At 35.5% G+C, this 26,027-nt stretch overlaps 1 protein-coding gene across 1 annotated transcript; it reads right to left on the bottom strand.

The window, feature by feature from the left end:
• Nucleotides 1-24,005: 24,005 nt before the first annotated feature.
• LOC124917067 (stem-specific protein TSJT1-like) lies at nucleotides 24,006-25,070 on the bottom strand. Its single transcript, XM_047457636.1, has 3 exons — nucleotides 24,554-25,070; nucleotides 24,337-24,457; nucleotides 24,006-24,257 (listed from the first exon to the last, which is right to left on the bottom strand). Exons 1-3 carry the CDS (start codon nucleotides 25,013-25,015, stop codon nucleotides 24,055-24,057), a joined length of 786 nt encoding a protein of 261 aa, XP_047313592.1. The 5' UTR covers nucleotides 25,016-25,070; the 3' UTR covers nucleotides 24,006-24,054.
• Between the last annotated feature and the right edge of the window lie 957 nt (nucleotides 25,071-26,027).

The raw sequence follows: 26,027 nt of genomic DNA, 5'->3' as shown, positions 1-26,027 counted from the left end.
TCCTTTCTCTCTCTCCCGCGCCGCAGTCGCCTGCCTCCTCCACGTCGGTTCTTCTCTTCTCTCGTTCAGGTTTGTTTCATTTGTTTTTTTTTGTTTTGTTTATTATGAGATTTAGATTTCTTAAGTTTATATATATATATATTATCTAGATTTATGCTAGTTTACGTTATTTTGTTTGATTAATATATATATATATACATATATCTGAAATACATTTAGGATATGGGTGATTCATGGAAGAGACTTCGGCGTACACCGGAGAAACTGCATCCGTGTTACCAAAATCTGATAGCACAATCAGAAATTGCGGCACGTGAGGAAGAGGTAAGACAGATGACGCTGGAAATGGAACAAATCCGATTAAGGGATGCGGAAAGAGGCCGTTTGCTCAGTGAAATTAAAGTGGACAGGGCCGAAATGGCTCAGAGATTAGAGAATCTAGAACAGGAACTTGTATTGTTGAGGAGTCGACTGAATCAACCACCCCCTCCTCCCACCCCATCTAATAATTTCTAGATTTATTATGTGTTTATTAGTTTTTCCGTACAAACGATGACAATATTTTTATGTGTTTTGTTTTAATATTCATGAATTATTATTATTATGTTTGGTTTGGTTTGGTTTTAATAGGTTGTTAATGAATTATTTTATTATTGTTTACTTTTCACCTTATTTTTTAAAAAAACCAGCATGGCCAAAACCGAAGGTTTATTTGAAAACCTTCGGTTTTGACCTTCGTTTAAAAAAATCTAAAAAATTTCTAAGGGTCAAAACCGAAGGTTTATTTGAAAACCTTCGGTTTTGACCCCTGTTTAAAAAATTCTTAAAATTTTCTAAGTATGGGGAATGGTAAAAACCGATGGTTTATTTGAAAACCTTCGGTTTTGACCCCTGTTTAAAAAAATCTTAAATTTTTCTAAATATGGGGAAGGGTAAAAACCGAAGGTTTATTTGAAAACCTTCGGTTTTGACCTTCGTTTAAAAAAATCTAAAAAATTTCTAAGGGTCAAAACCGAAGGTTTATTTGAAAACCTTCGATTTTGACCCCTGTTTAAAAAATTCTTAAAATTTTCTAAGTATGGGGAAGGGTAAAAACCGAAGGTTTATTTGAAAACTTCGGTTTTGACCCCTGTTTAAAAAAATCTTAAATTTTTCTAAATATGGGGAAGGGTAAAAACCGAAGATTTATTTAAAAACCTTCGGTTTTGACATTCGTTTAAAAAAATATAAAAAATTTCTAAGGGTCAAAATCGAAGTTTTATTTGAAAACCTTCGGTTTTGACCCCTGTTTAAAAAATTCTTAAAATTTTCTAAGTATGGGGAAGGGTAAAAACCGAAGGTTTATTTAAAAACCTTCGGTTTTGACCCCTATTTAAATAAATCTTAAATTTTTCTAAATATGGGAAGGGTAAAAATCGAAGGTTTATTTGAAAACCTTTGGTTTTGACCTTCGTTTAAAAAAATCTTAGAATTTTCTAACTATGGGGAAGGGTAAAACCGAAGGTTTATTTGAAAACCTTCGGTTTTAACAATTCCCAAAAACATTCTGATCAAGGTCAAGACCGAGAGGTATATTTAAAACCTTCGCAAATACACATAAAAACCGAAAGTTAATTGTATAACTTTCGGTTTTAACACTTCCTAGTTTGTTAAATTATTTTGTTTTTAACCCACTAATCTTAACTTCTAACTAATATAATCAATTGTGTGTTGTATTTTAAAAATTAATATTGTGTTTAATGTTAAAATCTTTATGATTTTGTTTGATTATTATAGAGAAGTCTATATGAATGTTTATGTTTGATTATCATATGAATGTGTGTAATGTTTAATCATATGGATTGTGCAATATTTTAAAGATATCAAATGTGTTAAATTAATGTTGTTAAAGGTTATTAGAAGGTGAAAACCAAATAATTTAACAATTTGTCAAGTGATAATTCCGAAAGTTATATAATTAACTTTCGGAAATAACCATCAAAACCAAAAGTTTTATATAAACTTTCGGGTTTTACATTTCTCAAGACCGAGGGTTTTATATAAAACCTTCGGTTTTGATAGATATTCCTGAAAGTTAATTATATAACTTTCGGAATTATCACTTGACAATTTTTTAAATTAAAGTATTTTTTCTTTCCAATATAGACTCCTAACTAATATAATCAATTGTGTGTTGTATTTTAAAAAATAATATTGTGTTTAATATTAAAATGTTTATGATTGTGTTTGATTATATATAGAAGTGTATATGAATGTTTATGTTTGATTATCCTATGTATTTGTGTAATGTTTGATCATATGGATTGCCAAATGTTTTAAGGTTATAAAATGTGTTAAATTAATGTTGTTCATGGTTATTAGAAATTGAGAAACCAAATAATTTAACAATTTGTGAAATTATAAAACCGAAAGTTAAACATATAACTTTTGGAAATAACCACCAAAACCGAAAGTTTTATATAAAACTTTCGGAAATGACCCTTTTCAAAACCGAAAGTTTTATATAAAACTTTCGGAAATGACCCTTATCAAAACCGAAAGTTTTATATAAAACTTTCGGAAATGACCTAATAAAATAAAAAAAAATGCGCCTCTTCTCTTCTTCTTTCCCGATTTCCTTTCCCTCTTCTCCTCTTCTCTCAGCCGCCTACTCCCCGACGACGACGCCCAACCAGACAAAGACGCCGCCCAACCCTACGACTACGCCGCCTACTCCCCGAATCTTCCCGTTCCCATTCGCCTCCTCCACTCAAGAAGAAATCCACCGGACGATTAAGACAGAGAACGCCGCCTCCACCTGAAGAAAGTCGCCGCCTCCGCCTGAAGAAAATCGCCGCCGCCTATTGAAGACGGAGAACCGCCCTGCTGCTAGTCGCCGCCGCCGCCCTGCAGGTTAGTTTTTTGTTTTATTTTCAATATTATTGTTAGATTTTTTTGGATTATTGTTAGATTATTGTTAGATATTTTCAATTATGTTGAATTATTGTTAAATTATGTGTATATTATTGTTAGATTAGGTTATAAGTTTGAGATTAGGTTATTGGATTAGATTTTGGAATTGATTTTGGATTTAGTTGAAATTGGTTGTTGGATTATTTTTGTTGAAATTTGTTTTTGGATTTTGTTTTTGGATAGATTATGTTGAATTATTGTTAGATTAGGTTTATATTATTGTTAGATTAGGTTACAAGTTTGAGATTAGGTTATTGGATTAGATTTTGGAATTAATTTTGGATTTGATTGAAATTGGTTGATGGATTTTGTTTTTGGATAGATTATGTGGGATTATTGTTAGATTAGGTTTATATTATTGTTAGATTAGTTTATATTATGTATTGGATTAATGTTAGTTTAGTTTGATTTTGTTAGATTGATTATATTATTGGATTGATTTGGTATAGGTTTATGTTTGATTTTGTTGGATTAATATTATTGGATTGATTTGGTATATGTTTATGTTTGATTTTGTTGGATTCATGTTATTGGATTGATTTGGTATATGTTTATGTTTGATTTTGTTGGATTCATGTTAGATTTGGTTTATTATTGTTTGATTAAAAGGTATATGTGTTTATATTTGTTGATTTTGTTGGATTTGGTTTTTGATTAATACTTTATTGTTTGATTAATAGGGTTTATTATTGTTCGATCTACCCACAGCCGCTCTTCTTCGGCGCTCTTTTTGTGCAAGGTTAGTTATTGTTGGTTTATTATATGGTTAGGTTAGTTTAATGTTACATTTATGTTAGATTTTCATGTTAGATTTAAGTTTGATTTATGTTTGATTTGATTTATGTTAGATTAGGTTTGATTTATGTTAGATTAGGTTTGAAATGTGTATGAATGAAATAATGTTGAATTAGATTTGATTTGAATTAGATTTGATTTTAGGTTAGATTAGGTTTGAAATGTGTATGAATAAAATTATGTTGGATTAAAATTGATTGATTTGAAATGTGTATGAATGAAATAATGTTAGATTATATGTATGTTAGATTTAAGTTTGATTTATGTTAGGTTTTATTATAGTTTGTTTAGGTTGAATTTTAGTTAGAAAATGTTAGATTTAGTTAGAAAATGTTAGATTTATGTTGAATTTCGTTTGAATAATGATAGAATAGGTAGCGATTATATTAGAATTATGTAAGCCTAATTAATTTAGACAAATTTAAGTAAATAATAATGCGGGTTGTTTTCCATTTTATTAGAAATATGGAAGTACCCGATAAAAGCTGGATGACCTTACGTCGAGATCATCCAGATTACAAGGAAGGCGTTGACAGTCGGAGGATGTCGTGCCGGAATTCAACGATGCGGGACCGGAGATGAATAATACAGTTAATGAAGAGGTCAATGAAGAACGTTATATGCACGAATTTATAAACAATATGTTCCCCAACGTTAATGACGTCCCGAGCAACGATGAACCAGTCGAAGATGCGCATAGATTTTATAAATTGCTTGATGATTGCAAACGGCCATTGTATGAAGGTGCTCGAATAACGAAATCATCGGCACTACTGAAACTACTTCACATAAAAAAAGTATGTCAATGGACGAATTCTTCGTTCGATATGTTGCTGCGTCTGCTTAAAGACTACATATTACCGATTGACGCTCAATTGTCAAACTCATACTACGAAAGTAAAAAATTCATTACTGATATCGGGCTTAAATATGAAAAGATAGAGGCATGTAAGAACAATTGTATGCTATTTTGGAAGAACGACATAAATGAAGATTCTTGCAGAGTTTGCGGTCTTTCAAGATGGAAAGTCGACCAAACAAGTGGGACAGTTCGGGAGAAGCAAAACGGGAAATTCATTCCAAAAAAGGTGTTGAGATATTTCCCTTTAATACCAAGACTGCAAAGACTATACATGTCCTCAAAAACGGCTCCAATGATGAGATGGCATAAAGAAGGAAGAGTTGATAGTGATACGTTGAGACATCCCGCTGATTTCTTAACTTGGAAGACGTTTGATGAAAATTATACAGATTTTGCTTCAGAATCTCGAAACGTAAGACTGGGTTTATCAAGCGATGGGTTTCAGCCATTTACAAATGGGAAAAAATCATACAGTGTTTGGCCGGTTATTCTCGTTCCTTATAATGTGTCACCCACGACTTGCATGGATTCTAGCAATTTCATTTTATCTATGTTAATTCCGGGTCCAAAGAGTCCGGGAGATGCAATTGACATATTTCTCCAGCCATTGATCGAAGAGTTGCATGAACTGTGGCAAACAGGTGTGAAAACGTTTGATGCACACACCTCGCAATACTTTAACATGCGAGCGGCATACTTTAACGACTTTCCCGCATACGCGAATTTATCAGGCTAGAGTACGAAAGGTAAATTCGCTTGTCCTTGTTGTAACATCGACACGGTATCTCTTCGATTGGTTCATGGTTCCAAACAATGTTACTTGGGTCATAGACGTTTCCTTCCACCGAAGCACAAATAAAGAAGGGATAAAGAGTCGTTTGATGGTCGAACTGATTATAGAGATCCCCCTAGATTGTTAACATGGCAAGAATGTTACGAGCAAGCACGAGACCTAGAAGACATAATTCTTAGTGCGGATCTGAGCAAGAGAACCAAGATATATCATGAAACGCGGGGAGACAATTGGAACAAACTTAGCATTTTCTTCCGTCTGCCTTATTGGAAATCACTATTATTGAGACATAATTTGGATGTGATGCATATTGAGAAAAATATTTGTGATAGCGTGTTGGGAACAATAATGAATGTGAAAGAGAAGACTAAGGATGGTCCTAAAGCCCGTAAAGACTTAGAACTCTTAGGCATAAAATCATGGTTACATCCTATAAATGATGAAGGAGTTGTTCATTATCAAGAAGCACCTTTCACTTTGACATCCGAAAATAAAAAACGTCTTTGTAACTTCTTGAAAGATCTCAAGTTGCCCGATGGCTTTTGCTCAAATATCGGCGGTTGTGTAAATTTGTAAGAGAATAAGATTTCTGGATTAAAGAGTCATGAGAGCACATTTGCTGATATGGTGGATAGCGATGAGGCTACAGACGAGGGTCTCGAGGAGCCTATCGAGGAGGAGGATGGCGATGGCGAGGGGGAGCATGGTTCCACTCCCGACTCATCATCGACAGGTAACTCGTTTACAAGTTAGTTAGTGTTTAAATTGATTGACATATCTAATTATGATTTTAATAATTTTGAAGAATCTTCTGCCCGCAAGAGACGGGGGAAGAACAAGAATATTGCGTTGTCTAAGAGGGTAGCGGGGACAAGGATTCCTCTTACGTTTAGGGAGAAGGATGGGAGACCAGGCGGTACAGACGTGGGAAGAACACGGTACTGCTATCAAGGTAATACTTATTACTTGATTATACATTAAGTCATTAAATAATTATTTTAAACATTTGGATGTTATTTTTTTCAGGATCCGTTCGAAGCTACTAATGGTGATATTGAGTCTTTTTGAAAGATCGGATTGGGACACGCCAATCAGATATGGGATAGATGGCGGTCGAACTTGAACAAGACATATATCCGCGTCCACAAAGGAGACGAGGCGGCGGTACTGGCTAATCCTCCACCGGACTACGATCGAGATGATTGGGAGTTTGTGTGCCGCAACCATTTCTTCACAGAAACATTTAAGGTATGGTTTCATAATTCAAATAAAAGTTGATATTAATTAATCTAACTTCATTTTTTATTTCAAATACAGAGAAACAGTCCTAAAAATATGAAAAACATGATGAAGTTGAAATTCCCGCATCGAACGGGAAGTAGACCGTTTGCACAAATTGAAGACGAGTTGGTAAGTACATTATTTGTAATAACTTAATCTAAAGATACCTATTAATTATATAAATAATTTATTTCAACAGGCGATTGAAATGGGACGGGCACCGTCTGTAATTGAAGTATTCAAAAGGACCCGTACCCCCAAACCGACAAAAGAAAACCCAACACCTGTCCCGGATGAACACGTGCAAGAGAAAATTGTAAGTGAATTGAATATGCCTAGTTTTTTATTATAGAAATGATATTTTATTTGAATTGTGCAGGTTGAGATGGAGGAGGTTGTTAGTAACGAACCGGGAATATCGGATTTTGAATTGACGGAGAGGGTGTTCGAACAACAAAAACACGGGGTAGTGTTCGGAATGGGATCAGGCGTCCGGCCCACACATTTTCGTGAGGATCGTCGAAGTGGAAACAGTTCACAGCGAAACAATGAGCGATTGTTAGAAGAGAATCAAATAATGAAGCTCAAGCTGGAGGAACTGGAGAAGAGGGATGAAGAAAGAAGGCGAAGAATGGAAGAAATAGAAGCGGAAAAGGAAGAAATTGTGACAAGAATGGAGAGGGAGAAGTTAGAGATGAACGCAAGAATGGAGAGAATCGAATTGTATATGAGGCAACAACCACCTCCTCCCCCCACAAGCTAAGGTTGTTTGGATTCAAAACATGTTTTTATTAGTAGTTTTGTAAATTTGAATTTATAACTGATTTTTCGGATTATTAGTTTGGTTTCGAATTTTGTAATGATAATGATCAATTAATGTGATCGTTTAATGTATGTGGCATTTCTTTTATCATTGATTGTTTGGTTTGGCTGAACAGGTTTTGGTTGCAAGGTTTTGGTTGCGAGCAAAATAATCTGAAATTTTAAAAAAAATTACGGGAAAAAACCGAAAGTGATATTAAAATCTCTCGATTTTTCTTCAAATGGAAAAACCGAGAGATATTAGAAAACTCTCGGTTTTTACCCATAGAAAAAACCGAGAGTTATATGACAAACCCTCGGTTTTAACCCAAAGAGGAAAACCGAGAGTTATATGAAAACTTTCGGTTTTTCCATTTGTGGAAAAAACGAGGGTTTTACAAATAACTCTCGGTTTTCTTCAAATGGAGAAAACCGAGAGTTTTCAATATTACTCTCGGTTTTCTTCAAATGGAGAAACCCGAGAGTTTTCTAATAACTCTCAGTTTTCTTCAAATGGAGAAAACCGAGAGTTTTCAAATAACTCTCGGTTTTCTCCATTTGAAGAAAACCGAGAGTTTTCTAATAACTCTCGGTTTTCTCCATTTGAAGAGAACTGAGAGTTATTAAAACTCTCGGTTTTTCAACAAAGAGAAAAACCGAAAGTTTTTCAATTACCTTTCGGTTTTACTCTAGGGTATCTAAACCGAAAACTCTACGATATCTCTCGGTAAATGCCCAATTGTTTTTTACGAGAGAGTCAATACCGAGAGATGGCGAGAGTAACCAAAACCTTCGGTAATGTGTCTATACCGAAAGTTATAGGGTCAAAACCGAGAGTTTTTACTCGCGGTTTTGACCCCTTTTTCACCAGTGGTATGATCAACCTAGATAATGATAAATTTTCTCAAAACAGTTTATGATCAAAATTTTGATTTTTGATTTAAAAGTTGTTTTGTAGTGAAAGGAGTTATCCAATAGATCCTTATAACACATATACTTAATTGGTACAAAAACAAGAACACTAGTGGTTCATTTTGACCAATTCAAGAATAAAAAATTTCATTTTATTTTGAAAAGTTTCATTTTGATCAAACATGACTGGGATTGATCAAACTTGATCCAAATAGTTGTCCAACATCATTATAATCATGTTGGAAAGCTTTTTGGGCTGTGATTTGATAAAATTAACTCAAGGACAATAAACCCATTTTATTGATTTTTGAAATTTAAATTTGTGTTTTATATATTTAGTTCGATGATTGATCGATTCTATCAGATCCAGACAGTTCATAAATCATCTAGAGATGAATTTTCAACCGTAAAACACCATAAACAACAAGCGTACAAGCTTATGCAATTTGAAATATAAAAATTTCAAACTGTAAATATGAATTAAAGGTTGATTGTAACCTTACCAAGTATTGGAGAACACTCCTTGATCCATAGGGAAGATTTCTAGATACACAGATCCATGCATGAATACTTTAAACAAAAAATTCGAAAAATTTGAAGTTTTGAAGCTTTAATAGCAGATTTCGATTTTTTTTATTTGAAGTTTCTGTGTTAGTAGTTGGCCTCAGAATAACCTTGGGGTGGTATTTATACTGTCACAAGGTCGGTTAAAGGTCCTAGTGGCTTGAATCAGCCAAAAGTCATTAATAGCTTTTGATTGTTCTTGACAAGTCGTCACCGGAATAGGGTGATTCATCCCTATTTTCAGAGGGAGAAATGATCACTATCGTAGGGTGATCATTTCAGGGTCTAAATAAGATGAAATGGTAGAATATGGAGGAAGTGCCAAAAAGGAAAAATATTCACGATTGTTCAAGCTTATCCACACAGTGGTCGCATTGGAGACGAAGGTGACACTCAAAACGATATCATTTTGAGCATTTTCCAGCATTCCATTGGCGTTCCGTCAGCGCTCGAGGGACGGACGTTTGCTACTCCACTACTTTGTGTGTGCACTCCTACTTGGCTACAACTAGTTGTGTGGAGGCGCCCAAAGCATCAGATGAGGACCCAACGTTCATCTGATGGATGCGGGTCCTACTGCCACAAATCCATTTGTTTTCGGCTACACCCGATTACAAATATATTATTTTTATTTAGAACCTTAAGGGTTTATTTATAATTGTGTTTAAATACAACAAACTGGTTTTTGAAAACGCTAATTCAAGCTTGACATCTAACACTAAGTTATCTTATCCAATTTATAATGAGGGAGTTAGGAAAGATAGAACATGTAACGTGTTGCAGTTGGAGTGACCTGTTGATGCTTTATGTATCCGTTGTCGAGGTGCTTCTAAGCATTGATTTAGGGATATCCTTTCCTTGTTGTCTTATCCTAACAAGGATGATTCTTGAAAACCTGTTTTTATAGAACTTGACAAAGTATTCGTAAAATCTATAGGGTAAGGGTAATTATGTATATTGAAACATCAAATTCCTATGATACATGAATATCAACAAATGATTCATTTTTTAGTCATGTATAAATGGCTAAGTTTAATGTTATGGTATATGTAGAAAACATGAAAGTTTTAGTAACGTTTCACGTGGGTTACTGACAAATAACTTTTTAGAGGTGATCATACACATATGATCTTGATATTGTCAATATTTATCACGGAAGTTAACATACTTTTCGTTAAAATCACTCAAAAGTGAGGTTGGGAATGATCGTCTATAAATGATCGTGGTGCTATCAGCAAATACACTTTCGTGTCGGTACTAGAAAAAGATCATCATTGGGGTACCTATCGGAAGATAGGATTTTGAACAGAGACGGTAACAAGACATTATTAGAGAACAATAACTTCATTGGGCACCTATCGTGAGACAGGATTTCGAACGGAACTTTGTGAGATTACCTATCCAAAAACTAGCTTTGAACAAGATTATATACAAATAATCGATGTGCTTGTTGATAAACAAGACTTAAATACCTATTCGAACACTAGGATTTCCATTTGAGTACCTATCAAGAGATATGATTTGATTACCTATCGAGTGATAGGGTTTGGACATGATCATGTACGAACGATCGTTGCGCTTGTTAACAAACAAGGCTTACTACTTATCAAGAAAGATGTAATTTTGGAATACCTATTCGAATGATAGGGTTTGACCAGGATCATGTACAAATGATCAATGTGCTTGTTAACAAACTTCATTTGTGCTTTGGAAGATGTACCTATTGACAAATATGGTTTTAATTGTATACCTATCTAGAGATAAAGATTGCTTGAGTACCTATGCAAGTGATAGGGTTTGGGAATACCTATTCGAGCGGCAGGGTTTTATTTAAGGACCTATCAAGGGATATGGTTTGGATATGATCATGTATAAATGATTAAAGTGCTTACTAACAAACAAGGATGGAATACATATTCGGGTGATAGGGTTTTAGTGGAATTGTTTATAAATAATATCTCGATCTATTGATAAACAAAATTTACAAATGAAATCATGTACTAACAATTAGTATACCTATAAACGAGATGGTTTAATCATAGAGTTGTGTACGAACGACTTCTCGTACGTACCAATGGATAGGGTTTACAAGGGGATTGTGTACAAACAATCTCACGTACCTATCAACAAATAGGATTTATAATAGAATCGTATACGAATGATTTCTCACACTTATCAACAGATAAGGTTTAGATACCTAATTATAACATGGAATTTTAGCAGAATCGTATAAAAAACGATCTATCGCACTTATCAAAATATAAGGTTTACAAGGGGATTGTGTACGAACAATCTCACATATCTTTCAATAGATAAGGTTTATGATGAAATCTTGTACGAATAATTTCTCGTACCTATTAATAAAAAGGTTTTCTAACGGAATCATATACAAATGATTTCTTGCACCTATCAACATATATGGTTTCTACGGGATTGTGTATGAACAATCTCTCGCATCTATGAACAGATAGGGTTTGGCAAACCTAATTACAAATAAGGTTTAATGTGATTATGTATGAACAATATCACGTACCTATCAATAGATATGGTTTAGATACCTAATTACAATAAGGGTTTAATAGGATTGTTTACAAACAATCTCATGTACCTATCAACAACTAGGATTTAAATACCTAACTACATCTAGGATTTAAACGAGGATTGTGTACGAACAATCTCACGCACCTATCAACAAATAGAGTTTATATACCTAACTACGACTAGGGTTTAAATGAGGATTATGTAAGAACAATCTCACGTACTTATCAATAGATAAGGTTTAGATACCTAACTACAACTAGGGTTTAAACGGGGATTGTGTACGAACAATCTCACGTATCTATCAATAGATAGGTTTTGGAAAATCTAATTACAATTAGGGTTTGAATGAGATCGTGTACAAATGATCTCATGTACCTATCAACAAATAGGCTTAGAAGACTCAACTTTGCTTATTTTGTTTATGTATTATCGAGTGTGGCTCGATGCCTTTTACGAGAGTAATTCAACAGAATCCTGGTTTCCATTTATCTTTTTAAAATGTGAATAAATGTCATTCACAGCTAGTTTAAATCCGTCAATCGACGGTTTCTAGCTTTATTTATGGATAGATGACTAATATTTTTGGATAAAGAAACATTTTTTGTTTCTCCAGTTCCTATCCTTGTTTATCTCTTTTATTTCGAGATTGGAATGAAGCTCAATCCTTTAGAATGAATCTTGACGTTTTCGGATTCGAAACGTATTCGGGGTTGGATTTTGAACATCTTTTCTATCATTTGTGATGATTTTTCTTTCATCAAAGAATAAGATTTATTTTTCTCCAATCTTTCGAGATGTTGGCTATAAATTCGATCTCATGTACAAACAATAATCCACGATTACAAGCCTCGAGGAAGGCGGTCAACACTTTGACCTTTTAATAAAAGAGTGCAACTTATTTTTGGTTTCTCGGCCCTGAACCACATTTCTTGAAAGTTTGACTCATCGCAAAACATTTATGGAGAGACTTTCGACTTTCTTCATTGGGTTTTCATATGTCACTTTTTCTTTCTTTTTATGTTGGCTTGCAGGTGTATCTAGTAGAATTGGTACGTCCATACCTTGACCATAGAATATAAGATTCAGATCTTAGGTAGGTCACGGATGGTGATTTCAATACCTCAATCACTTGAGCCTTTTTTTGGTTCCCGTAGTGTATCTAGTAGAATCGATACATTATACTCTTGTTGTAACAATTAAGACTAAAGTCTGAGTGAGCACGAATGGTAATTCAATACCTCAACCAACACAGGAACATTTGTCAATGTTTTTAGAGATTTTCGTAGTTTATTTCGGTTCTATTTTTTTCATTTTCATTTTTTTTGGTTTTTTTCTTACCAAAACATGAGTTTCTAACCTCTCATTCTTTAACAAAAGTAGCGATGATGTGTTTTTTCCCAATTTTGAACTTTTATGAGATTTATTCCGATTATTTTTCTTCAAAACTTTGATGGGGGGGTTGCTCTTAGAATAATCGTCATTGTGAAATCCTCATTTTGTTTTTGAGAATATAACTCAAAAGGAAGCGATTCTCTTGGCTTTGCCCCTACATATCTCTTAAAATCCGAAACATCAGCTCTAGGATGAGATCAAAGTTTTCTTCCATTCTTAAAAGATTTTCTTTCTCTTGAGGAAGAGACTGAGGGTTTTATTTATATTTTTTCCAGGCCCGCAAACATGTAGGTTGCCTACGTATCTTCTTAGTTTATTTTTCTATAAGAGAATAATCAGGTCTCCGTAGTTCGGAGCATGAGTCATTTATCCTTGTTACAAGTTAAACAAAACTTAGGATTGGATTCTGTTGAGACAAGCTTCTTTTGAGGTCGAGCTTTAAACCATTCTACAAATGATTGATATTATACAAAATATTTTTTAAGCGCAGCGAGATTGCGTGGTGCAATGAACTCTTCGCCTTCTAGATTAAATAGGTGAACAAGTCCTCCATAGAGGATTTTCTTAATTAGGAAGGGTCATTCCCATTTGGGTCAAAACTTTCCTCTGGGATCTAGGAGTTTCCGGGTTCGTTTGAGAACTAGATCACCTTTTTTGAGGTTTCTAGGTTTTACCTTTCTATTGAAGGTATCTGACATGCATTTTTGGTAGTCTTGGGTTTTCACAAAGCATTTAACCTTTTGTCCTCCATTAATGTTATTTGGTCATATCGAGATTTGATTCAGTCTTCTTATATGACATGACTCTCTAAGAGTACTCTGGTAGAATCAATTTCTATGGGTTGTACATCGTTCATGCCGTAAACTAGGGAGTAAGGAGTCTCGTCCGTCGAAGTTCGAGCGATTGTATGATATCCCCATAAGGCACATGATAAGTTCTCGTGCTAGTCCTTATACATGTTGGTCATTTTCTTGATGATCTTAATCACGTTTTTATTTGTTGCTTCGACCGCACCATTTGTTTGGGGTCAAAAGGGCAATGACTTATGGTGCTCGATTTTGAATTCGTCGAGCAACTGTAATACTTTTCCTTAGAAGTGTCGGTCATTGTCTGAAATCAGGGTGTGAGGAACTCCATCTCTAGCGATGATGCTAGTTCGGATGAAATTTGCCACTTGAGACGATTTCAAGACCTTGTAGGAGGCTACTTCAGCCCATTTGGTGAAGTAGTCTATAGCAACGAGTATGAACTCGTGTCCATTTGATGCGTGGGGATAGATTTTCCCAATTATGTCGATGCCCCATGTAGAAAAAGGCCAAAGGGATGTCATGTTATAGAGGATCGAGGTCGATGTATGCTTCAAGTTAACATAGATTTGACACTGATGACAACTCCTTACATAACTCACACATTCTTGTTCGAGGTTTTTCCAATAATATCTTAGATGGAGTAATTTCTATGCTAAAGTTATTCCATTCATGTGTGGGCCACATGTTCTTGCATGCACCTCTTCCATGATCCTCTTGGATTTAAGATTGTCTATATAGAGCATGGTTTGACCATCGTAAGATCGACAGTAAAATCTATTGTCAATCCGAACGTAATTAGTGGAATATTGGCACAACACTCGTCGTTCCTTAGCTCAAAAATGAGAAGGTATTCTTCATTGTTGGGTCAAATTATTTTGACTAAGTGTTGAAATAAGTTTGACTATTGTAATTTTGATGATGAATGGATTATCTATGCGTCTAATTGATTTTGATGCAGGTGTATCGAAATCAGGATTTATTAGACTTGGTTCTAATGAGGTTCATTAGACCGATTTGGCTTTAGATGCACGAAGTTAGACCTGTAGTCTAACTAGCGAAGTTAGACGTGTAGTCTAACTAAGTCGTGTTAGACGTGCAGTCTAACTGGAGGAAGTTAGACGTGCAGTCTAACTAGAGAAGTTAGACGTGTAGTCTAACTAAGCGGTGTTAGACGTGCAGTCTAACTAGTGTAATTAGACATGCAGTCTAACTCGTGGAGTTAGAAGTGCAGTCTAATAAAAAGTGGAAGTTAGACGTGCAGTCTAACTAGAGAAATTAGACGTGCAGTCTAACTCGTGGAGTTAGACGTGTAGTCTAATGAAAAGAGAATTTTAGACGTGCAGTCTAACTCGTGGAGTTAGACGTGCAGTCTAATGGAAGGAGAAAGTTAGACGTGTAGTCTAACTTCTTCAGATTAGTCTGAAAGGATTCGTAATTAGATGTGCAGTCTAACTCGTGGAGTTAGACGTGCAGTCTAACTGGTGAAGGTTAGACGTGCAGTCTAACTCCTTCAGATTAGTCTGAAGTGGAACCGTAATTTGACGTGCAGTCTAACTCGTGGAGTTAGTCGTGCAGTCTAATGGAATGTGATAGTTAGACGTGCAGTCTAACTCCTTCAAATTAGTCTGAAGTGATTGTAATTAGACGTGAAGTCTAATCCCATTAGACCAGGTGGTCTAATGGATCCTGTTATTAGACAGGGACGTCTGATTTCATTAGACGAGGTTATCTAATTGAAATACGTCTAATGCCTTGCTTAAGCAGTTGCTTGAAGCTAGCACCCGCCTAACCACGTGCTCTAGTTGTACGATACTCCTACTCCACTTTCGAGTGAAGATCAGTACGACAGCCAGCTGTAACCAATCAACCAACGCCACGTATGTGAATATCCTTCACATTACTTGTTTTGCAAGTACATTTCTGAAGAATATTCGGCGCACTACCTATTGTGTACAGCCACGATCCTTGTATTTAGAGTCTGCTGTGTACTATGGAGGCGTTCCAATAGAAGCTCGCCACGTGTCATTATGAAGATTCGACCGTTGGTACCCGTTCCATACATAAAGAATCTCAAGGACAACGGATGAATAGCCAAAACTTTGAGTGAACAAGCTGTACAATCAATCGATCATTTTGATACTCAGAATATTGAAACCGTTAGCTGCTTTCTTTCTTTACTGTGTGTTTATCAAGAGAGGGTTAGAATCAAAGTATCGTTTTAGCTGAGTGATATTTTTCATCATATTGTAAGTTGAACAGAGTCTGTTCTGTTCAATAGTGAGCTATTCGTGCAAATTGTATTTGATTCAAAGCATATTATAGTGAATCCTTCCGGTGGTTGGAAGAAGGGGTGACGTAGGAGAGTTTGCTCCGAACATCCATAAACAAACTGATGTGTTGTTTCTTTCTGTCATCTTCTCATTCTTGTTCCTAAGCTTCAAACCTAAGTAACATTTCCGCACTTGATTCTGTTTCAAGTGTTTACAAGGGTTTGCGTAGAATAGAAAGTGAATTAAATCCCTAAAAAGATTTCTTTCAAACCGTTTTTCATAAGTCTTCATCAATCTCCAGACCCCGTCTCTATTGATAAAGCCGATCCTATCATTCATACTCAATTTAATTTTAGAGAAAATCATATTAGGGTTTAACAACATTCTCATAGGAAGTAACTACTCTTGATTCAAAAGTAGATCTTTGCTTTTGTCGGATTTTTAGGGGTTTGACCTTGAATTCCTCTGGAATTTGAGTCATGGCTGCTAAAGTAGCCAAGGCGTCCGCAAAGCGATTCTAGTTTCTTAGAGCGTGAACAAATGATACTTGATCGAATTTGTTCATTAGTTTGGTCAAGTGAGAGTGGTAGGTTTCAAATTTTCCCCTTTCACTTACCATGTGCCATTGGCGTTGGATATAACCAAGTTACACCAATGACGTCAAGCTCAGTTGCCCCTTTTTTGTATGCCAACTTGAGACCCGAGAGGCATGTCTCGTATTCGACCTCGTTATTGGTGACGGGATATTTGAGTTTTATGGATATTGGGTTGTACGTCCCTTTCAAGTCAACTAACATGATCCCAATTTCGTAACCTCACTTTCCATAAGCTCCGTCAAACATCAGTTTCCATGTGTATGATGTTATACTCATAATTCCCTCATCGGGGAATTCGAGTTTTTCTTCTTACTCAACAATGATGGGTTGGTCAACGAGGAAGTCTATAACAACGTTTTTTTTGACAGATTTCTGTACCATATAGGCTATGTCATATTTGGATAACATCATCATCCATTTGGCTAGCCTTGATGAAAGAAGAGTTCGTTGGAACAAGAAATAGATCGGGTCCAATTTTGATACGAATTTGATTGGGTGGGCTTTCATGTAGTCTCTCAACCTTTTGGTGACCCGTGCTAATTCATAACATATTGTTTCAATTAGAGTGTAATTAAGTTCACAACCAATTATTAGTTTACTGATGTAGTACACAGCCGTTTCGAGTTTATCCTTATTTTCTTGAGCCAACATACTTCCTATGGTTGTGTCTATTATAGTAAGATAGAGAATGATAGGAATGCCGGCTCTGGGCGGCATGAGTATGGGAGGAGATTTTTAATAATCCTTCGATTCTGTCAAAGGTTAGTTGACAATCTTTATCCCATACAAATTTTTGTGACAATCTTTATCCCATACAAATTTTTGATCTCTCTTCAGCAGCTTAAAAAATGGATTGCATGGCATAGTAAGCTTACTGATGAATCGGCTAATGATCTAAATTTTACCCAAAAATCCGCGGACCTATATTTCATTTCAAGGGATCGGCATAGCCGTGATTGATTCAATCTTAGAGAGATCGATTTTGATGCCCCTGTTTGTGATTAATAAGCCTAGAAATTTACCAATTGTGACTCCGAAGGTGCATTTCTTCGAGTTGAGTTGTAGTTGATATTTTCTGATTCGTTGTAGGAATTTTTCAAGGTTTAGGACATGCCCTTCTCGATCCTTTGATTTGACAATCATGTCATCGAAATATACTTCCACCTCTTTATGGATCATGTCGTGAAGGATCATAGTGGTTGTCCTTTGATAGGTGGCTCATGTGTTCTTAAGACTGAAAGGCATGACCCTATAACAGAAAGTTCTAACCTCTGTTATGAATCATGGTCTTTTTCTTTTTTTGTGAGGTGATCAGGATTTGATTTTATCTTGAGAATCCGTCCATGAATGATAATAATTCATGAAGTATGTCAATGTGTGATAGGGGAAATGATCTTTAGGGATGGCTTTATTCATATCCCAATAATCTACACATACACACGTAATCTTCCATCTTTCTCCAGGACGGGGACTACGTTGGGAATCCATGTAGGATATTCCACTACTTTGAGAAATCTCAACTTCGATTTTCTTTCAAACTTCTTCCCAAATTTTATTCACGACTTCCTCCTTCATCCGTCTGAGCTTTTGCTTCACAGGCTTATCGTCAAGATATAGAAGAATATGTTGTCGTGTGATCTTTGGATTAATGTTTGTCGTGTCTTTGTATGACCAGGCAGAGACGTCTTTGTTAGTTTTAAGTAGCTCAACTAGTTCTAGACGTTCTTAGGGGTTTAAACTTTGTCCAATCAATACAATCTGAGGTCTTGAGCTAGAGCAGCTGCCTTGGGAATCTGAGCTAAAGTTTAGAAGGGTTAGGAATATAAGGACAATCTAAAAAGATTTCGATACCTGGAAAACGTCTCTGTAAATCTGGATTGGTATGGGGTTCGGGGAAATCAAAGCACAAGGTGCTTTGTCCCTCGCGGATGAATTGTCCATTCAAGGTTGGTGGAATAACTATGTGTCATTTGGCAATCCCTTTCTTGTGGTTTTATAGATCATTTCAAACATGTTTGATTTTGGCACCCAAATCCTAACAAAAACACCATTTTGCAGTACATTTATCGTTTTTCAAGGTCATTAGTGCATGACACTCCATCGTAAGAACAATAACTTTAAAGGAAATTGATGATTCCACAACTTCTCCCATGGGAAGTCATACGGGGTTGTAGACACTCAATATTTACACCCCGAAATTAAAATGGGTCTTTTCGGTTCAATATGATATTTATACTTAATTACTAAACCTGGAGAAAAAAATAAAAAAGTTCACTTTTAGAAATTGGCCCAGAGGGACCCTCGAGTAGTGGTCCAAATGCCAATTTCTTAAAATAATCGAGCTTCAAATGTTTTCATACGTACATAATGACCGTATTTTCATGAACTTTGAGTGTAATATTGTTGTTAGATAAAATGTGCTGAACAACCAGTTCGGGGTCATTTATGTGTCTAAACGTCATTTTTTCAAAGAGAGTCGAAATTCGAGAAACCTGAAATATTCAAATTGATCGGTTCGAAAAATCTTGAAATTTGAGTATAATATTGATGTTAGGAATCTTGTGACGAAAGCCTTCAAAAGGGCAAAAACATCAAAACCAAGTGGAAACGGGTGAGTCGGGAGCGAGTCAACAAGGGTCAACGCACCAGGCTTCGTGCATGCTGCCGTCAGGCGCGAATCATTTCAAAAAGACGGCCAAAATGTGTTTTTTGGTTGTTTTTCGCTGAAGGAAATCTGGAGGCTCCTTCAACTTCAAAAATTCACCCAAGTCGCTATACTCAATGTATTTACTTTTTCTTGGAAGTTTTGGAAAGATTGAAGAGTTCTCTACTATGTTTGTTTGTATCCATAATAACATCAACACACGTAGCCCCCTAAAATCGGTAGTGGAAGACGATGCGACCGAAATAGGATTGAACTAGACATGTCCTCGATGTTTAATTCATAACTAATACTACAAAGCTTAGTTTTTGGATGGTGACATATGGTTAGAATGATAATACATTGCCCGTTCGAATTGAACCAGTACCGCGTCTCCATTCAACGACTAATGTAATCAATTTAGCTCGACAATCCGATGCAAGCTCACCCACTTCGTTCTAGGAGCGAAATGGAACATGGAGTGACTTTGAAAATTCATATCTTTTGTTTGTCTCAACCATTTTGTGAATACAAGTTACAATTGTCTAGGACATTAAGTTAACTTTATAGTACTCATTGTTCGACCTACATTCCACGTGTGATCACCCGAAGGCTAAGCTGTCCAATTCAAGACCCATGGGGTTCCATCGAGAATTACATGGACCTGCAACTAATATTGAATATTTATTCCATCACCAAAGTTGAATCTAACAAGCTCACCTTTCCAACGCATACTAGCTCTTATATGGTGATTTGAGTCGAAAGTTATGGCTATTTGAAGTTTCGATTAATCTAGAATGCATGAAACTGAAACTAGAAAATGTCTAACTTTAAATATTCGTAACTCGGTCTACACTTAACCATTTGGCTGGAGCAAGGGAATGAAATGTAGCTTGACCAGTTACCGATACAAGAAAAATAAGCCTAGACACAGCTCGTAAAAGATATTGTCGCTTTGGCTAAATTCCTAATTCATAAGTTACCATTTGCTTAAGGGGTATATAAAGGATTCACTTCATTTGATCAAAAGGAGGTTACTCATTTGTTAGATTTCACACTTGAGAGGCTAAAGAGAGACTTGGAGAGAAGACAACCAATTGAAGAACATTGAGAAGAAGATTCCGACAATGTTTAAAGATTCCAACGAGTCATCTTTAGATTCCAGTTCTTCTTTGTTCTTGTCTACTTCAGGTAGGTCCTCTTGTTTTAATGCATTTGTAATACACATCGGACGTCGACGTTAAGTTGTTACAATTCAATTAATTAAGTTATATGTTGATTTTATTAATTGATTGAATGTTTGGATGAATTATGTTTGATTGTTGATTAAACTAGTTTCTCTAGTTACTAGGTAGTTGAGTCTAGACTTGGAAGATGCTAGATCAAGACTTGCCTCGATTCTAAAATTTATGCTCACAGAAAACATCAACAAATTGTCGCCGATGGAAGAATTGATGGACAGTTCTTTAATGATGTTCCAAACAACTTCTTCGACGAGGCGTTGGTGCGTTTAAAGTTCCAAGTGATGGAGATTGCTCCTTTGTTGTTCGTGGAGTCATTACACCATCGACAGAAGATTTACAGATTGTAACCGTCGTCTGTGTTGATTTCTAGATCCACATGGGACCTCTCTTCGTGTCCTCCGTTTCCTTATTTTCTTGTCTTAAAGTAATCTCTAAAGGTCATTTATGCTTTGACGACCCTTTATCGTGTTGAGTCATAGTCTTCCAATGTATTGGCGAAGTCTAGGCGGAGTTCACCGGAGAAGACAATGTTCAACATCTGAAGAACATAGTGTCTTCCATTCTTCGACTCAGGAATCCGATATTTCCTCTCGACGAACGACAATGCGACAAAGTTATGTGTGACTCCAAGGCGACCGTGGCCGTAGAATCTTCCAGCGCGGCCTCGGGAATCGGCGAAGCGGACGTATGTAGAGGCGAAAGATGACGAAGGTCTCTCAACCTTTTTAGCTTCTTTTGTCTTTTCCGGTTTCCCGTTGTTTCAAGGAATGTTCAAAGTGATCCCTGGAATTTTCAAACCTTTAAAATCACCTGAAAAGTTTAAATCCGGAATTAATTAGGCCCTTCAACTTCCAGCTTCATCTAATTTCAACCTCAAAATTACAAAATCGATTTATTTTCTGAGAATTCAAATTCATTTGTCCCTTGAACTTTATCAACGTCCAATTCAGCCATCTAAATTATATTCATCCAATTTTGGATATAAAATTTCAATTTCCAACTTTTGGGAAATTTCTTAAAGTTTGTTTGGATTCCTTTTATGGCAAACAACTTAATTTTTTCCTCCAATTGGAGCCTTTAAACGATTAATACAAATTTTAAAAATTTAAGGATGGTTTAAAATATCATTTTCAATAAAAACAATATTTTCTATAAATTTTGGGGTCCGTTTGAAAAATAACTTATTTTGGAACGCCTAATTTGGGAATTCCATAGCCCGGAAAATTATGAAATTTTTGTAGTATGTTCATAAAAATATTTTTGACCTCCCTAGAAATTTTCAGAATTTACAAAACACTTTAAAAAAACTTGTTTTATTGGAGTCATATCTGGTTTCTCGTAACCACGAAAAGTTTCGTAATCGAGAGTAAGACGTTTATAAACATATGGTCTAAATGCACAAGAACTCTCGAGATTTTCAAACTCTTTTGGGAAATTATCGATTTAGGTTGTTGCATTCTTCGCGATTCCAATTCCCCTCTTTGTTTCTTTAATCCACATTCCCGTGAACGGGTGAAGTTCTTCGTGTGCAAGGATTCAAAGTCTTCTAACAAGTAAATATTCACGCAAATCAACAAATGCGAGAGTTCACATTGTTGTTCACGTGTGTGCCCAAGGACTGTATTTGAGTCTCATTATGTCTTCTTTAAGTCTATGAATATCTAAAGAGAGTCCAGAATCACCTTTTGACTAAGCTTATTATTTAATGTAAATAAACTTAAGACATGATAAATGAACATTCAAGAATTCCAATGGCTTGGTGTCAACCTTCATTAAAATCTAATCGAGAGTTATGATTATGCCTTCTAGATTAGAGACATGATTAGGGTACTCACAAGCAAAAGAATTATAACTCAGAATGCAATTGTGTAACGTATCTTCAAAAATAATGGCTAACTATATAGGAGTAGAGAATATCCCACAGAATAGACGCATTAGACATAGCTGCTTCGACCCTTTCCTCATGCGTAACCAAGCACCGGACTCTTAATTCGTGAATACTATGTTTTCTTTCTTTAGTTTCTTTGTGAAGTAAACTAAAGTGATGACTCTTAAAGTCAACAAGATTACTACGTTTTGAGCACATACTAATCTTGAACCTGTACGGCCAAACATGGAAAAATCTATGATATAGAACTCCACTTTGGTTCCTCATCTCAAATAAATAGGACAACATCTTATATGAATAGTTCTCTTATATATAATTTTTGTGAGATTCGAGAGGAAAGTAAACCATGGGGTTTAATGGCATAGCTTTCGTAGAAAAAACCTTTTTCTGAAAATTGTATGGGTCGTGTTTACCATTTAAGTCCTTCGATGGTTCTCCTCCATGGGCGGAGCATTCGAAAGGATAGGTAAGGCATGAGACCAACCAACCAACTTCGAATCGCACAAAACACTCTTAAGGACAAAATATTTGAATGGATAAATCAATTTTAGGATTACATCCTTTATGCCCTAAAATACAATACAATAGGTGGACTCCTAAAATTGGTTGACACTTAGGATGGGAAATATAGAGAGCGTAACAAAGAAGAAAGAAAACATCTTCTTCTTGTGTGGGTAGGCGAACGAATTTTAAATGCGTACAGGTATAATAATCATAAATAAAATTTAACAATAATCAACCTTTAAAATAATTCTTTTTTTTCCATATCTTACGCGAAATGAATTATCATATTGTGCCCCCAAAAGAATAAAATAATTTAATTTAGGTTAACTCTTTCTCTTTAGCTTAAGTCTTTTCATATACTTTACTCTACTAGCAAAACTATTTAATAGAATATCTCCTTGATCAAAACAATTTTGCTGATCGCGACCCAAGTGAGGGATGTGAACGATAAGACAAGACTTTGACACAAACTCATTGATAAGAACCTAATAAAACCTTTTCAATGTGAAACATCTTTTAAGTGATTATCCGTTCTTACAAACATTGTCTAAAATCAACCGACCCAAAACACAGAGTTCGTTCAATCAGCCATAGTCGCCAAGGAAGCACTCCTAAGGTGAAAACAATGAGCTCAGTTTAGATTATTTAGGGATTTTTCAAAACGTAAAGAGCTTTTTGGTTCATAGATAGAAACACATAACTTCACACAACTTTTCTCCCATAATATTTGTTGTTTTAGTACAATAAAGACATATGATTTATCCTTTAGAAAGTTGTTTATAAGTGATTAAATTAGACTATACGGAAAACTCATTTTCAAAGCAAGGGGAATATCACCCCAACATCTACCCACAAACTAATTAATCATTTCAATCGTTAGTTCCTTCAGCGTTCGGCCAAATCCGTAAGAAGGATTTTCCTCTCTTGGCGAGTGGTGCCGGTGAGCTTTTATTTAATTATTACTGCACCCACATTGAATCGAGTTTGATCTTTCCTTAATTCTTAACTGCTTGTAAATAAATAGATTTATCAAATTATTATTTGAAATCGATTATATCTATCTGTTTATAATGAGAAAGAAGCATTTCCATCAAGCATAGCAAATTATATTGAACAAGGAGAATTCTCAATAACTCAGTTACAATTTACAAACACAAGACATAATTAAGTAAAGAATAAAGAAAACAGAGTGAATCTAACAACAACTAGTCAAGCTTGTGATCTCCAAACAGCACAATTAGCTTCACTTCCAACCCTGGTCATATTGTTATTGTTCTTAGAAGATGAAATTGTATCCACCTTGAAATTAGATCCACACAGTATTCCTTCACTGTCGATTCTAGGCATTGCTTTCATCTTCTTCAATGGCTGCTCAAAGCTCATTAGCCCATGCTCACTATGATACATGCAACCTACAAAAAATAAGAAACATAATCAAATTTCTGAATCGAAATCCCAAACAAGAAATCAATGAATAATTGAGTTGTGTACCAGCTGGGAAAGGGGCAAATGACTTGGCACAGCTTCCCTTAATAACCTCCAAGTTATCAGAAATCACTACACACCCATCTCCTCCTATTCCCCAGTATAACTTCACACCTTCATCACCAGCCTATTATTGGACAAACACAAAAAGAATCAACCTTTTAGACTTATATGAGTGTATCAACATTTTAGATTGATTAGTGGTTAATGTGTGATTAATTACCAGAGAAACAAAAACAGATCCAGCCTTGGCATCATACACAACAAACCCAAATCTTCCATCCATGTCTCTAAGAACTTGATCAGCCGGATAAGGTCCTCTGTCTCTAAGAGTCCTATACGCCTCCACCACGAACGCCGCCTCATTTACCCCCTTCGAAAGCCCATATTGCCGGAGAAGAGCCGGGAGGTAGCTTAAACCGCCCAAGAAGATACAGTATATGTCATCCACCCCACAAAACATCCTATTGTGAATGGAGAAAGGGTTTTGAGGAGGTGAGAAAGCAATCAGAGCTTTCTCTGCAAAACCCATGGAGAAGCCATTGTTAGAATGAGAAGACAAGAAATTGTTTAGGATCTCATTGGGGAGCTTTGGCTTGAGGGAGGAGGAGGATCTTTGTACTGAAGCTGGACTGTTGAGCTCCTTCGGTGGATCAACAGATCCATTCTTGAATATGGCCAACATCTTTCAACAATATTATTAAAGAACACGAAACAGAGGTTTTAGAAAAGAAATGTTAAGGGATTATGATGAACCGATGGATGAAGAGGAAGGTCAAATTGGGTGTGTATATATACTAGTATGTATTTGTAAGAGAGAAGAAGAACATGTACAGTCACTATCACGATTTCCTTTATCCACAATGTTATTTTAGAATATTTCAAGATTTAAGTTGTGATTTGTAAAAGGTAGATTTTTGTGAAAACAAACGGGACTTACGGATTGGTGAAAGAAAGAGAACTGTCTTATCCAAAATAGTGTGTGACCGTGATCTGAGTCAGCATGTTATTCCTCTAACAATTGGGCCAAAAGTTATTTTGCTTTATTTTTTAGAATAAAATATGGATAAGAATTTTGACTTATTCTAGCTTGTTTTTTGAAGTTTTATTATTTAATTACTTAGTCAATACTTAGAGTGAGTCGTTAATCAATTCCTATTTGATGTCTGTTCAGTTAAATGTAAAAGCTATTTAACAATTCATTAGGAATAAAATTAGTGATATAACATCTTCTTTCTTATATTTAGAAAAGAGTGCAGATAAAATTATAAATAGAAAAGAGTGTAGATAAAATTATAAATCTATTGAAGGCATCGAAAAGGGAAATTGAACTAAATGACCCTAAAGATTGGGGCATCTGCGTCTGTGCTCACCAATAATTAAATTTGATTTGGTGATCACTTTATTTTTTTTTGAACGAAATTACTCTTTTCGTGTTTCGCGAAATGAAACTGTGTGAATATATATACTCAATTTTTTTTCATTTCTCTCATTTTGTTTCTCTCTCTAGGTTTTCTATCCTTCATTTCTATCATTTTGTCGGCGGCGTAGGCGAAACTTCGGCGGCGGCGACTACAGGGACGACGACTATCACCTGAATCTACAAAGATAAGAAACCTCATCCCTGAATCGATGTTTATAATACAGATTTATGTTCTTATTTGTAGATATTGATTCGAAACCCTAACCCTAACCCA

This window comes from Impatiens glandulifera, unplaced genomic scaffold (genome assembly GCF_907164915.1).
Source record: "Impatiens glandulifera unplaced genomic scaffold, dImpGla2.1, whole genome shotgun sequence".
Taxonomy (NCBI): domain Eukaryota; kingdom Viridiplantae; phylum Streptophyta; class Magnoliopsida; order Ericales; family Balsaminaceae; genus Impatiens; species Impatiens glandulifera.
The sequence above is the reverse complement of the archived record's forward strand: the minus strand, read 5'-3'. Positions and strand labels throughout refer to the sequence as shown.

What these genes read in the sequence shown, in the direction of transcription:
- LOC124917067 (XM_047457636.1), bottom strand. Translation starts at nt 25,015, where the DNA reads ATGTTGGCCATATTCAAGAATGGATCTGTTGATCCACCGAAGGAGCTC. An exon ending in GATCTGTTTTTGTTTCTCTG is followed by an intron (nt 24,458 to 24,553) that starts GTAATTAATCAC and finishes GTCCAATAATAG; the next exon opens with GCTGGTGATGAAGGTGTGAA. An exon ending in ATTTGCCCCTTTCCCAGCTG is followed by an intron (nt 24,258 to 24,336) that starts GTACACAACTCA and finishes TATTTTTTGTAG; the next exon opens with GTTGCATGTATCATAGTGAG.